The 12,807-nt window shown below is 31.8% G+C and overlaps 2 protein-coding genes across 2 annotated transcripts; one reads left to right on the top strand and one right to left on the bottom strand.

Annotated features, from left to right (window-relative positions):
• Positions 1 to 2,292: 2,292 nt before the first annotated feature.
• PHYBLDRAFT_142927 (hypothetical protein) lies at positions 2,293 to 3,505 on the top strand (the record flags this gene model as incomplete). The annotated part of the gene is made up of 2 exons (XM_018430897.1): positions 2,293 to 2,380; positions 3,243 to 3,505. 2 exons carry the CDS (start codon positions 2,293 to 2,295, stop codon positions 3,503 to 3,505), a joined length of 351 nt encoding a protein of 116 aa, XP_018293984.1.
• A 6,487-nt stretch (positions 3,506 to 9,992) lies between these two features.
• On the bottom strand, positions 9,993 to 11,346 carry PHYBLDRAFT_75921 (hypothetical protein; the record flags this gene model as incomplete). The annotated part of the gene is made up of 2 exons (XM_018443106.1): positions 11,269 to 11,346; positions 9,993 to 11,146 (listed from the first exon to the last, which is right to left on the bottom strand). The coding sequence occupies exons 1-2, from the start codon at positions 11,306 to 11,308 to the stop codon at positions 9,993 to 9,995; spliced, it is 1,194 nt and encodes a 397-aa protein (XP_018293983.1). The 5' UTR covers positions 11,309 to 11,346.
• Positions 11,347 to 12,807: the final 1,461 nt, after the last annotated feature.

The raw sequence follows: 12,807 nt of genomic DNA, 5'->3' as shown, positions 1-12,807 counted from the left end.
CTGTTCTATTGCTATTTGTATTATGCATTTATATAGACATTGTACTTAGCTTGGTAATGATATGATGATATCATGTAATGTCTGTTTCTCTACTATTATCTTTTATGATTTAGTTCTTACGTTTTTAGTGTTATCAACTAGAGTCTTAATATTTGTCTTAGTATGTTTTTTACATAATTTTCTTATATAAGGGAAGATATATCTTTTCGTATTGTTACTAGTTGTTGGTAATTCAATGTATATACTTATTGGGTGTCTGTACTTTTAATTTAAATCTACAATTATGTTGGATAGAACACTATTATCTCTGATGGATTTCAGATTCATTTCGACTGACTTTCTTCTCTGTCAACATATATCTGTCCAAAAATTTCAATAGATGACTCTGAAAGCATCTTATTTGTTAGAAGATAGTCAAACTGTTGTATAAGAAAGCAATCAAATCTGCTTCTCCTAACTCTTATGGCTTTACTAGTCTAATATTTGTAATTTCTAGAAAGAATTATGGTCACCATCTTGTGTTCAATCTCAAACATCTCAATGAACACTTGATGATCTGTTACTTTAAGATATAAACTCTATAAGCTATATACAAGTTGTGTGGTATTTCAGGTACGAAACAATAGAAAAATAAAATATTTGATAATAGAGACGTATAGAAATACTTTGAGACTGTATATCAGTTGTCTTTATTCATAAATAAAAAGTGTCCCTTTTATAAGAAAACACAATCTGCTCTTGTCATTATGTCTTAGTTTCTTAAGGCTTTCTTCCTTTACTATATTTGGTTATTAGAGTGTATTTACTGCTTAACTAGTGTCGGTGTTACAATTATGACATCAAGTCATAAATCGTACTTCTTTAGCTCTTAGCTATTCTTTTCTCTTTTATACTAGAGCTTTAGGACTTCCTACTAAATTAGCTCCATATCGATCTGACACAGTTTATCCAGCAGTATGATATAATTATCTTAACAATCTTTAAGATATTATCTACAGTACTAACTGTAATAATTATTGGGCTGATTACTTAATCGTTTATATATATTTTATACTGACAAGATGATAGCTACTACGCTATCCCAATATGAATATGTTCTTATATGTGATAAATCCAACATCCGAGTGTCTGGATCACCACAAGTTGATTAGATTTGGAAATTTCTTCATTTCTTTCAATCTCTTCAACGCTTTTTGTCACCTTCTTGTTTACTATACATCCTGTAAATATCTTTATTTTTATTAAGACATTTATATTTACAAATTTCAAATGACTTTATTTAGTCTTTCTATTGTTTCTTGACTCTTTACCAAGATTATATGATCAGTTCAGAAATAGATACAATGATATAAAATACAAGTAAAAACTTTTTTGAATAACTAGAGTATAATTGTAAATTCTTCTCAACAGTCCTTCGCTTACAAATCATTATTTATGGCTAAACTGAAATCCTTGGGGTGGATTTAGAATCTAAAAAAGTAATCTCTTCAACTATCTTAATTACTTGTTTGACACTGAAACTATAACAATAAAGCTTTCTGGAACAAAGCTTTGCAATCTTTGCCAATTAATTTTTCAACTTATTATCAGTATATTTCTCTTTCTCTGTCTGGTTCACCATCTTACGATAAGAATTCAAGCTATAATAATTACTTTGTTTCTGGTCTATCTGTAGACATAGCATATGATATAATTTGAAAACAAATGTATTCAGCAGAACCTTGGTTGAGATGTGAATCATCTTTTTCCCTCTTATTGTCTTTCCGAAGAATGATGATAGAAACAAAATTTCTCATAGTGAAATGCCTACTCTCTTTTGTCTCAACAACATTAACATATTTTGTGTGTTATAATAATCTAAATGAAAGAGAAGACTTGGAAAGTATAATGAAACATCTTTTATTATGAAAATTAAAACAGAATTAAAACTGTGATCTTTTGCTCCCTTTATATACATTTTAATTTAAGAACTGTCTTATTTGTTTTGATAGAATAATAGTGTACATTCAGGTCCAGTCACATTCTTTTATAATATTTATATTCTGTCTACTCAGAAGTGCTTATATACTTCACATTTGTGAATGCAAGAAATACTAGATAGTGCTATGCTCCTGTCACTCACACAGCTCATAGATACTAGATCTATAAGGAAGTCAAGATGTTTATCAACTAATACAAAATTAAAGCTATTCAATCAGCTCTTCTTATCTTTCTTTCACTTCAGAAAATCTCAGTCTTTATCTATACTGACAATACTATTTCAATGACTTACCTCAACAAGCAAAGTGACTCATGTATCTTTCATCTGATATAACTAGCCATGAAGATATGGAGATGATGTCTCCATTACAGTCTCTGATTGGCTGCATAGCACACTGCAGTAAGTGACAATCACACTGCTAATCTGGAATCTTGACAGACATTTACTAAAAACCTCTGAAAATTCATCAAAGCAATACTCAGTATAGTAGAAGTAAAACAGATGTCATATAATATAAATCTCTTTGCAGATTGGATCACTTATCTTCTTCTCACAACATATCTTGGCTTTCCAACTCAAAAGCAATAGCTTTAGATATAATATGTATTTTCTGGGGTCAAGGGAACAATTATTACTTCAACTCTCCTGTAGAATTTGATTGATTATTTTCTAGACAAGATATAGCAGTGATCTTGGTAGCTCCAATTTGGCCAAGCACCATATGAGGTACTCATGGAATCAGTTATTGATATAAAATTTTCTATTAATTACTTTGCTAAACACCATATTTAGGATAGTGCTAATTACCAAGTATAGGTGCTATTTACGTGATTTTAAGTCGGTGTTGTAATCACTACTACACTCAAGAGATATGACCTTATTTAAACATATGGCATATTAAAATCAATTGTTTTTTTTATTTCTTGTTAAAGAAGTATAAACTATACTGCTCAGAACAATATATTTTATTTACAGTAATGTATTGCATGCTTCTCTAAAAAATACTAACTTTAATATATATAAAAAAGCCTAGAAAATGGGATAATATAGTAAAAACAAGATGATTCTTATCCGCAGTGTTGATAGGAATTATGGAAATCACCATATATGGGTATTAATTATTTTTCTTCTGGTAGAGAGCAGAGGAAAAATTCACAGACTTTAAAGCAAAATAGCCTTTTTTGAATTTTGGAAATCACTATATATGGTACTTAGTAAAGTAATCAATAGGAAATGTTATATCAATAACTAATTCCGTGAGCACCTAAAGTATCTTCTTCTTCTAAAAATATTGGTGGCTTCTCCCATAATTCTGGAAAATCAGTCTATAGTCCTCGCCTTCCCCAAGACCTTATGGGCATTGAAGAACTTGGTATAGAAGCTTATCATATACAGACTCTCAAGCACAAGTTCAATAACACAGCCTTGATCAAGGAATCTGTTATTCTCCTTGTAGATTATATTCATGCCAATTGTTCTACCAATCGAATCTACCAATTGGATCAGCACTTGTTCATTGCATGAGTTCTTAAACACAGTGTTTTTCTCACTGAATTCACCTTGCAAAACGTGATCAATTTCTTGGTTCACCAAAATAATGAAGGATTTGGCATGAGCACTATTAAGAGCCATTGTACTGCTGCTCTCAAATTACATATAGACTCCAAATCTTCCGGTTGCCATGAAGATGTTCAAACTGTTTTTGCTTGTCTTACACTCTAAGTTCCTCCTTTGTAACAGACCAGATCCTTCATTGATCTACTCCTACTCTCAATCATGTTGCCTCCATTAATTCTATCACTTTCACTTTTATACCTCCCCTCTTGTGCAAGATTGCCTTTCTTATTGGTATGACTACTTTTCTCTACCGATCAGATTTTATTTGTCTTCAACTTTTGTCTACTTGAGTTGATTTCATCTCTGGTGCTTTAACTTTTGATATCCTGAGTTCAAAAGAACGAAAAAATTGGTCACTAGATTATAAAGATCATTGCAATCTAACCCAGTTCTATCTTGGTTCTTTGCTCTGTTCTTGCTATCTGTACCCTGTGGTATCATCTCTGTGCTTCTACTGCTCGTCCTCCTCAATGTATGTTTGTCAAAACACATCAACCTTCCATTTCTGTGAGGGTTTCTACCATCTTCTTCTGACTACATAGTCTCTTGCATTTCTCTACTCAAGAATTGGCTTCAGTCTGGTTTATTGCCTTTACTCTAGCTCTTGAACGTGATATGTCTTTGGACGACCTAATAACTCTTGGCAATTGGTCTAGTTGGAAAGTTTTCTAGCAACATTACAACTGCAACCACACTTCGTCTGCTGATTTTATCAATGTTCTAGTATGCCCCCTTGCTTCTATCTTGATCTCGGGTTTGGTGGTTCCCACTGTGGTCCATAATAATTTAGAAAATATACTCTGAATTAGCGCTTGGACGTTGTCTTCCTGTTCGATGGTGTCATCGAATTCTAGAAGAATTCTAAATTTGACCATTAATTCACTGAATAGATCAGAGAACAAGGAAGACAAGGCTCAGCTCTCCCTCCCACATATATCTGTAATGACCAGTAGCTAATTAATTATATACACATAGAATAAGAAATTACTTTATATAGTTTTTTGCTGTTTAAATAAAAGATGATTAATAGCACTTTGGCCTTATCTCCCTTGTTCTTCGGTCTATTCAGTGAAAATTTTATATGAATAATATATGCATGATAATTATCAATTTGTTAGTCTATATAAAATGTATGCAAGATTTATTGGAAAGTCAATGTGAAACATAAAATTATTCTTATTTCTTTTTTTTTTGGGAGCGATAGTTCAGAGCTTTTAATGACATTATCTAATAATATAATAATAGCTGATATTTCTATATTTATCAATTGAACTAATCATAGATTTTCTAAGTAATACACTGAGGATGCTGGAAAGCATCTTTAGTGTGATATACATTTTATTTCAGCATAATGAGTTCAGCAAGATAAAATAACAGACGATGATTGGCTAAAGAAAAGTATGAAAAAAATTAATTTTTTACACTTTTCTTGGAAGTTGGAGAGAGTCATTCCTTTTTACCGGACTGTTCTCTTCTTAAGAGTGTAAAAACAGGTCTCTAAAGGTTGCCAATATATTTTAGTAAAAGAAAAAAAATGTTCAAAGAGTATGTAATATCTGTTCCAAATAAATAGTTAAAAAAGCAAGAAAGAAGAGGTCAGTCATCATTTCAGTTAATACTTCATCATCTTCTAGGAAATAAAGACTTTTGACTGATAATAGTTCTTTTGACAGATGACTCATACTTATTATCTGAATAAGAGGAAACTCTTGCTCAGACTACCTACCCTTTTCCATTTATTATATACTTTAAGCTCAACCAAATGATGAATAGCATAGAATCAAATTTCTTGGTTTTCATTCTCTAAAATATTTGTCCTAATAAAGAAATTATGACAACGCAACAAGAGTTTCCTCCGACTCAAAGAATGTGTATATGACATTGGTCTTTGGCCCTGACAAGAGGAATCAAATCCAAACACTGCCACTCGGCTAAAAAAAAAGGATACTGTATCCAGTAGTTCAACTTATATGTTTCGTTATGACACAGTGGATTTTGTCTACTGGCGTTTCTTGTATCGCTTAGCGCAGTGAACTTCGAAGTAGTGACATAGCTGTAAAAATTATCTGAAGTAGTTAAATAGCTTTTTTTATTTGTTTCTTAATAAAAATGACTCTCTACCGGTATTCATTTTCTTGTCACTAAGCTGAACATTTACATTATATAACCAATCCACCATATGTCATCTAAATAAATTCTGAGAGCGTTTTCAGCAACCAAATTTAAATTTTTGTCAATTTTAATGAAAAGATAAAAAAAAAGATTGCCTTTTTTTTTTTACTTAGAGTAAAATAGATCGAACTGCTGGGAGAACAGCTTTTAGCTAAAGGTCTAAATGCGAGATAAAAGTTACTGCTGATGATGCTCTTAAACAATGATGTGACTGAATTGAATATATTAAATGCAGATGTAAGATCCAAGTGCTGTACACACTGTAGAAATGAATGTTTCAGGTCACAAAATCAACTTTTCTTAAAATTATATTAAAAACAAATAAATAGTTATCTGCTGGTGCTAAAGAAAGCAATAAGGAAAAGTAATGGATTAAAAATAAAACAAGCAACTACTGTGGTATTCTCAAGAAAGACACAAATGCGAAAATTGAAAATAAAAGTAATCAGGTTTATTGCAAGTGGTGCAAGTAAAAAAAAGAAAAGAAAAGGAAACGGGAGATCAAAGACTGGTCATCAAGAATCGTCAGTAAAATAGGAATCTAATTTAATTTTTATAAAAAAAAGAGTGTTTTAAATGAAGTGTGTATGATATAGAAAAGTAGACAGAATCATATATATATAATAAAAAAAGATAAACAAGGCTAGGTATTTGGGTATCAAATTGACATTCTTATCTTTAACCATGCTAGAATTTTAAAAGATGCGAATAATTGTTATTTGGGATCTCGTAATCTCCCATTTTATCAGCACTTAACAGACTGCTTATATATGGACTATCTAGCTTGTTTTGAACAAGTTCAAAGTTCTCAGACCTAATATATTTAGACTTCTTTTGTTTCATTGTCATTTTGTAAGAGAAAAAAAACTTGCAAGTGGTAATCAATGGATCTAGTATCGGTTCAGATGCATGTATGATCTCTACATACATATTATATGTAATATAGCTTTTCGTTTGGCCTTTCTTGTTTTTACGATATTATAGTAAATGTGTTTATTCACGGTCAACTTCAATATTCAACAAAGAGCAAATAATTTATTCTTTTTCGAAAAATGAATTAGGGTAGTAGACCGTGTGATTTTCTGTGATTAACAAACATATTTATTGGTCCTATTGTTCTTGTTTTTGCTATTATCTTTCTCATTATCATTCTTTGATATTAAGGCTATTAATCAGAATGTGTATGTGTATAATAAGCATGCTAGACTACTCTGAGCTGGTACAGTTTATTATTTTTTATTAATACAGTGAATGCCAAAAGTTATGCTTGATTAGCTGGGTAGCAGTTCTGGATTTTTAAAGTGTGCGCGGTAGAAGAAATGTCTTTGCTTTCTTTGGATCATATGAATAGTAATTATATATTATATCTTTATTTATTTATTTTTTAACTGTGGGTTAAATAAACAATTAAATAGACAGATAGATAAAAGTGACTTTGAGATCCACTTTCAATAATTCAAATAGTCGGTGGATCATTTCTATCTTGTATATTGTCATAGTTACCAGAGTTACCGTGGATACCATTTTTACTACGATTCTTTAACATTATAATTACTTAAGCTATATATTGGGACAAAATATGTTGACAACCCTCACTATTCCTATTTTTATTTTGTTTGATTTCCAAACAAAGATAAAACAATAAAATGATAAATTCATACAGCTTCATCTTAAACATAGCTTTACTTTTCTTTTCTTTTTTTTTTTTAAAAAAATGAGAGAGATAGAAAGAGAAAAAATAAACCGGTTTCCATCTTGTAAATCACATAAACATCTTTAAGGTGCATAGTAATTATCAGTATCAATCTCAAAAGGAGCTTCCAAAAAAAAGAAGGGGGGGGGGGATAAATGTTTTTTTTTTTAAAAAAAATATAAATCAACTTTATAAAACAAAGCGTAGAAATGTCGATCTTACAGGAAGCTGTCTGTGTTTCAAGACTGTTATAATATATGCAATGTATAATGTGTTGCAATAGATTTGTAGCTAGATATTTAGTCTAACAATTGAACAATTTGAGATTACCACTAAAATGAGCAACATTATCATTATCATTATCATTATCATTATTTGCTGCCTTTCTGTCTTTATATATATACATATATATATATTATAATCTCATCTTTCTACATGAGAATAAGAATAATTATAATTTACGCCACTTGTACGTTTGTGTGATTTGTAATTATAATAGTAAAAGTGTGTACGTGAGTAATTATAACAACAATAATATTATTATTACTATTACTATTACTATTTTCTTTTTGAACCTGTTTCTCTCTCTCTCTCTCTCTTTTAGTTGTGGTACAGAACCTTCATCTAATGTCAAAGCCCTATGCATTATTATTAGTCTAATCACTTATTGCTTGTATTCATATATTTACTCTATTTGGTTTTGATATTAAATAATGCTATCTATCTAGAACTGTGATTGAATACAAAAAAAACTGGAGCCACATAAAAATTTGGTCTTGACTTATTTGATATTCACTAGGTACTTTGAGTCTATTAGACATTCAAAAGGAAGAAGTAGAATAGACAATCTTTATATTTGTATGTTTGTATGCTTATAAATTTCTGCTCTAGACCAATTGGTATACCAAAAAAAAAGAATTCCAAACAATGTTTGCTTGCATGATTTTTTTTATGTTTTTTGTTTATGTTTTATATACTTTGGGAACATTTACACAATACAAATTGAACCAATTGAACCAATTGAATCGAATTAATCAATTGATAGGTTAGATTACTTAAATAATAGTACAAGCAATACTTGGCCATATATTCTAGACTTGTGTGAGGTCCATAGTTCCAAGCTTTTAGTCTCCAAAAATACAAAAAGAAAGATAATTATGATGATTCGATCCTTTCTTAATCTAGTTCTCTATATCTCTGCGTGTGTGTGTGTATGAATTTGAGGAAGAGATAAAGTAATAAAGGCAAATGCATTGGTGAGGATGATGAGTGAAAATATTTGTGTCTGGGAAGTACAAAGTACAATTTTATTTGCCTTTCTTTTGTTTGTTTGTTCTTATTTATTTTCTCACCCTTTTTTCTTTTATCTTATTTTTTCATGATGTTGTATTAAAATGCACACATAAGAATATTCAATTGGCCAATAGAATAAAACAGTACTACCGGAATCGTACAAATGTCTTGGGTACAAATGTTCTCTATCCTCATCAGATTTTTTTTTAAAAATTCTTTGCTTTAGTTTATATTTAATGACAAACTTAATACCTGTTCTACACCAAACACTAGATACTAAACACTAGATACTACACTACCTTACCTTATACTCAAGAGGTCTATTATACTCCTCTGTATAAAGAGAAAAAGAAGTACAGAATGTATTTTGACTTTAATTTATTTATTGGGATTTCGTTATCTTTGTTTTTTTTTCTTGTATCTTAATATGTCGGGAACTCAACTCAAACAAAAGGTGGAGAGACTGACTGCCATGCAGTAAAGAACAATTAGATCACAATTATAGTGTTACAAGTGTTACGATCCCAAGTGTCTATTTTTATTATTCTTTTAAAAAAATGAAATAAAATCTTTACACATACGCACAAATATATAACACATTTGTGTATGTGACATGTCATGGCGTGAAGCTACATAAACCAATAAAGTATGTGTATATGAATCAAATGAATACAACATACGTTTATCAATGATAAAGAAAATCAAATCACTTTATAGATTAATCAATATTAATAATACTGATCATAGTAATAGTAATAGTAATAGTAATGAATATGTAAATAATTCTTTCTCCTCCATTCCAATTCTAATACTCATCCCCTGGGATGTATCATGATATTACTATTGTTTTTTCTAATGATATTTATTTATTGACGTGCAGACAGAAAAAAATAATAATATTTTATATATCAAGCTGGCTGCTAATACATATACACATACATATACACACACACGCACATATATATATATATATATATGTGTGCGTGTGTGTGCGAGTGAGTGAGTGAGTGTGTGTGCAAATGGAATAATATGAAATAGGAAAGAGAAAAGGACTGGTTAAAGAAGAAGAAGAAGAAGAAAAAATAAAGAGAGATATTATACAGCTAAAAAAAAAATGCAAAATGAAAAATGAAAAAAAGAGAAAATTATATATGTATATGCTGCTTTGTGGGTGTGGGTGTGGGTGGGACTATTATAATAGTAATAATAATATGATTTTTTTCTTCCTTTCTTTCTTTATGCCACAATTCCAATGGTTGCCTTGATGTCATTTACAACCTTATCTTTGGATGTTGATGCATAGACAGTGTAGTAGCGGACCTGTTCCTGGAAGCTGTCGATCGAAGTCTGGAGGACGGGCAAGACAAAGGCCTGGGTGAGGTTGACGATGTTTGTGGCTTTCTGGAGGGGAGGCAGGTCGGAACGGATTGCTTCGGCACGGATAATACCATATTCATGAGTAGCAAAGCCAAGGAGTGGGTCGAGGCGGGATTGCATAAATGTAGGCAGGCGTACGCTTTGTTCCTTGATGTATTCAGAGGCATGGTCGAGGCGATGGACAAGTTCAACAGTTAGGTCATGGATGCGTTCCTGAGTGATCGTCTGTCCGTAGTTTCCCTTGATCTGGTGCGTGATTTCCTGGACGCGTTCACCGGCCAGATGGCGAGAGTGCAGAATCCATGTCTGGAGACTAGCGTTTATCTTTGCGATCTGGCCAGCGGTTTCCTGCAAGAGCCGGCTGGTCTCTGCCAGGCGGGCAATGTCGGCTCTCGAACTTGGCATGCGCTGAGCAAGACGCTGGGAGACGTCATTTGCAAGTTGATAGAATCGCTGGCTGGCTTTTTCAGCATCATCATATTCTCCTCTTTGTCTTTGTCTTGATCGTCTTTCTCGGCCTCTTTCATCATCATACTCTTCTTCTTCTTCGTCTTCACTATCACTGTTTTGTTGCGGTGGTGTGGGTGGGTATTCGGCTGGTGCATACGGCTGCTCTTGCTGCCGCTCAGATGCTTTTTTTGGTGGCGGTAACCATCGGTCTACAAGAGACTCGATATTGTCGGCTGCGTGTATGATCTGCTTGTTGACTGGTGCAGTGACTGTGATAAGGGTCGAGTCGATCCGATCACGTACACCATCGAGTAAGTCAAGCGACTTGCATCCAATAGCATCAGCACGCTCCAGCTGGTTCTTGTAACGGTTGGCATAAGGGGATGCGATCTCCGTGGCCCTTGTGAGCGTCGTTTCTGCCTGCTGGAGTGCATATCTGCTCAGTGTGGTTTGGTTTGCATAATGGTGCATCTTCCCCAGACTCTCCTGCACAAGTGGTATCGAGGTCAACCGAGACCAGAACCCGCCCTCAGTAGAAGGTACTTGTTGAGTGCTTTGAGTTGCTAGAAAAAAAAAGAATAAAGGCAAGCATGAGTTTTACCGCTTAATACTCTTGTATTTTTGCTTTATCGCATGTATTTATATGTATATATTATAAATTTCATGGTTTTGTATTCTTATTTACCTTGTTCAGAGCTATTATAAGAGCTGTTTGATTTTTCCATTGTATGAAAGAAGTTTAGGATGAGTAGTTAAAGAGGATGTGAGAGATCCAAATATTTATAACAATAAGAAGAAGAATAAGAAGTAGAAGAAATTTTCTAAATAAATAAATAAAAAAAAAAGCTTGTTTTTTATATATAAAATATAAAATAATAAATAGAGAGAGAGAAAAAGATTGTGTAGCGTGTAGTGTGGCACTTGAGAAAATATTTGTCCCTCCAGCATCTTGACTCCCCCCCCCCCCCCTCTTTTTCTTCTCTTGCCCTTGATTTGATCGCTGTGACCTTGATTAACATGTGAAAGATGAAAAGATTAAAAAAAAAAGGGTTATCCTCAGCTCTCTCTCTTTTTTTTTTTAAGATTAACTACCGCTCCATTCATTATAATAGACTTATATAAATATATGCCCTTCATACACAAACGCCTAATATGAAAAAGATGTATGATGTCACCGGTATATTTAATCCTTAATAAATAAATAAATAAATAAAGAAATGGATACATAAATAAATATATATATTTTTAAAAAAAAAGGCACCATTCACAGAACAAGATCACTTTCCCAAAACGAGCGTTTGATTATAGAGAAAAATCATACCATCACATCCCAAATACTCATTCCACCTATCTCTGTAGTAAATGGCAGAAATTACAACTCCGGGACCGTAGGAATTATACGGTCCCGTATATCTTATACGAATCCGTATAATTCCTACGACTACGGGGTTATAATGTCTGCCAATAGAATATTGGCTTTTAGTAAATTAAAAGTATTTACAACGAATACTATTTATGAGAGTTCAAATTACTTTTTATCTAATCCAATAAAATCGTTTAAAGTAGCAAAATTATACCATTTTTAGGTACATATTTCCCTTTTTATAGCTAATCTGGATAATACAATTCGTTGGATTTTATATTATTTTGCATCTAATCCAATAAAATATTCTAAATATGGCAGATCTATACCTTTTTTTTAGGTATATCTATTCTTATAATTAGTTCAACAAATGCACGGTTTTATATTTGAATTTTATAGTTTTTATTGATCAAAATAATAGAAGTTGAATATAAAGAAGTATGGAAAGAAGAAGTACTACTTTTTATGATATTTAGTAGCAGTTTAAGCTATAAAGTTACTAAATAATATACATATACCTATTGTTATGTGATACTTTTTACATTTTTTTATCTAAAAAAAAAAGGCTATTCTCTAAGTACTATGATATTGATGAAGGCATGTATATTACTTAATTGATTCTTTTTATCAAAGAGTATAAACATGTTTTGTGTTAACATTGTCATGCCTGATTCCTACTTTTGAAAAACCAAAGGACAGATTCCCTCCAATTCTCTCAATCTACCGAGATCTCTAATGAGCATGCGAGCAATCTTGACAACCAAATTGTACTTGATGCAGATATTTTTCTGTCAATTCTTCTCAAGTTACTTTCTTTTGCCAGCTTTGCTGATTCGTATTTTATTAATACTAGCCTTGATA

The sequence above is a fragment of the Phycomyces blakesleeanus genome (genome assembly GCF_001638985.1).
Source record: "Phycomyces blakesleeanus NRRL 1555(-) unplaced genomic scaffold PHYBLscaffold_6, whole genome shotgun sequence".
NCBI lineage: Eukaryota > Fungi > Mucoromycota > Mucoromycetes > Mucorales > Phycomycetaceae > Phycomyces > Phycomyces blakesleeanus.
This window is presented reverse-complemented; position numbering and strand designations above follow the sequence as displayed.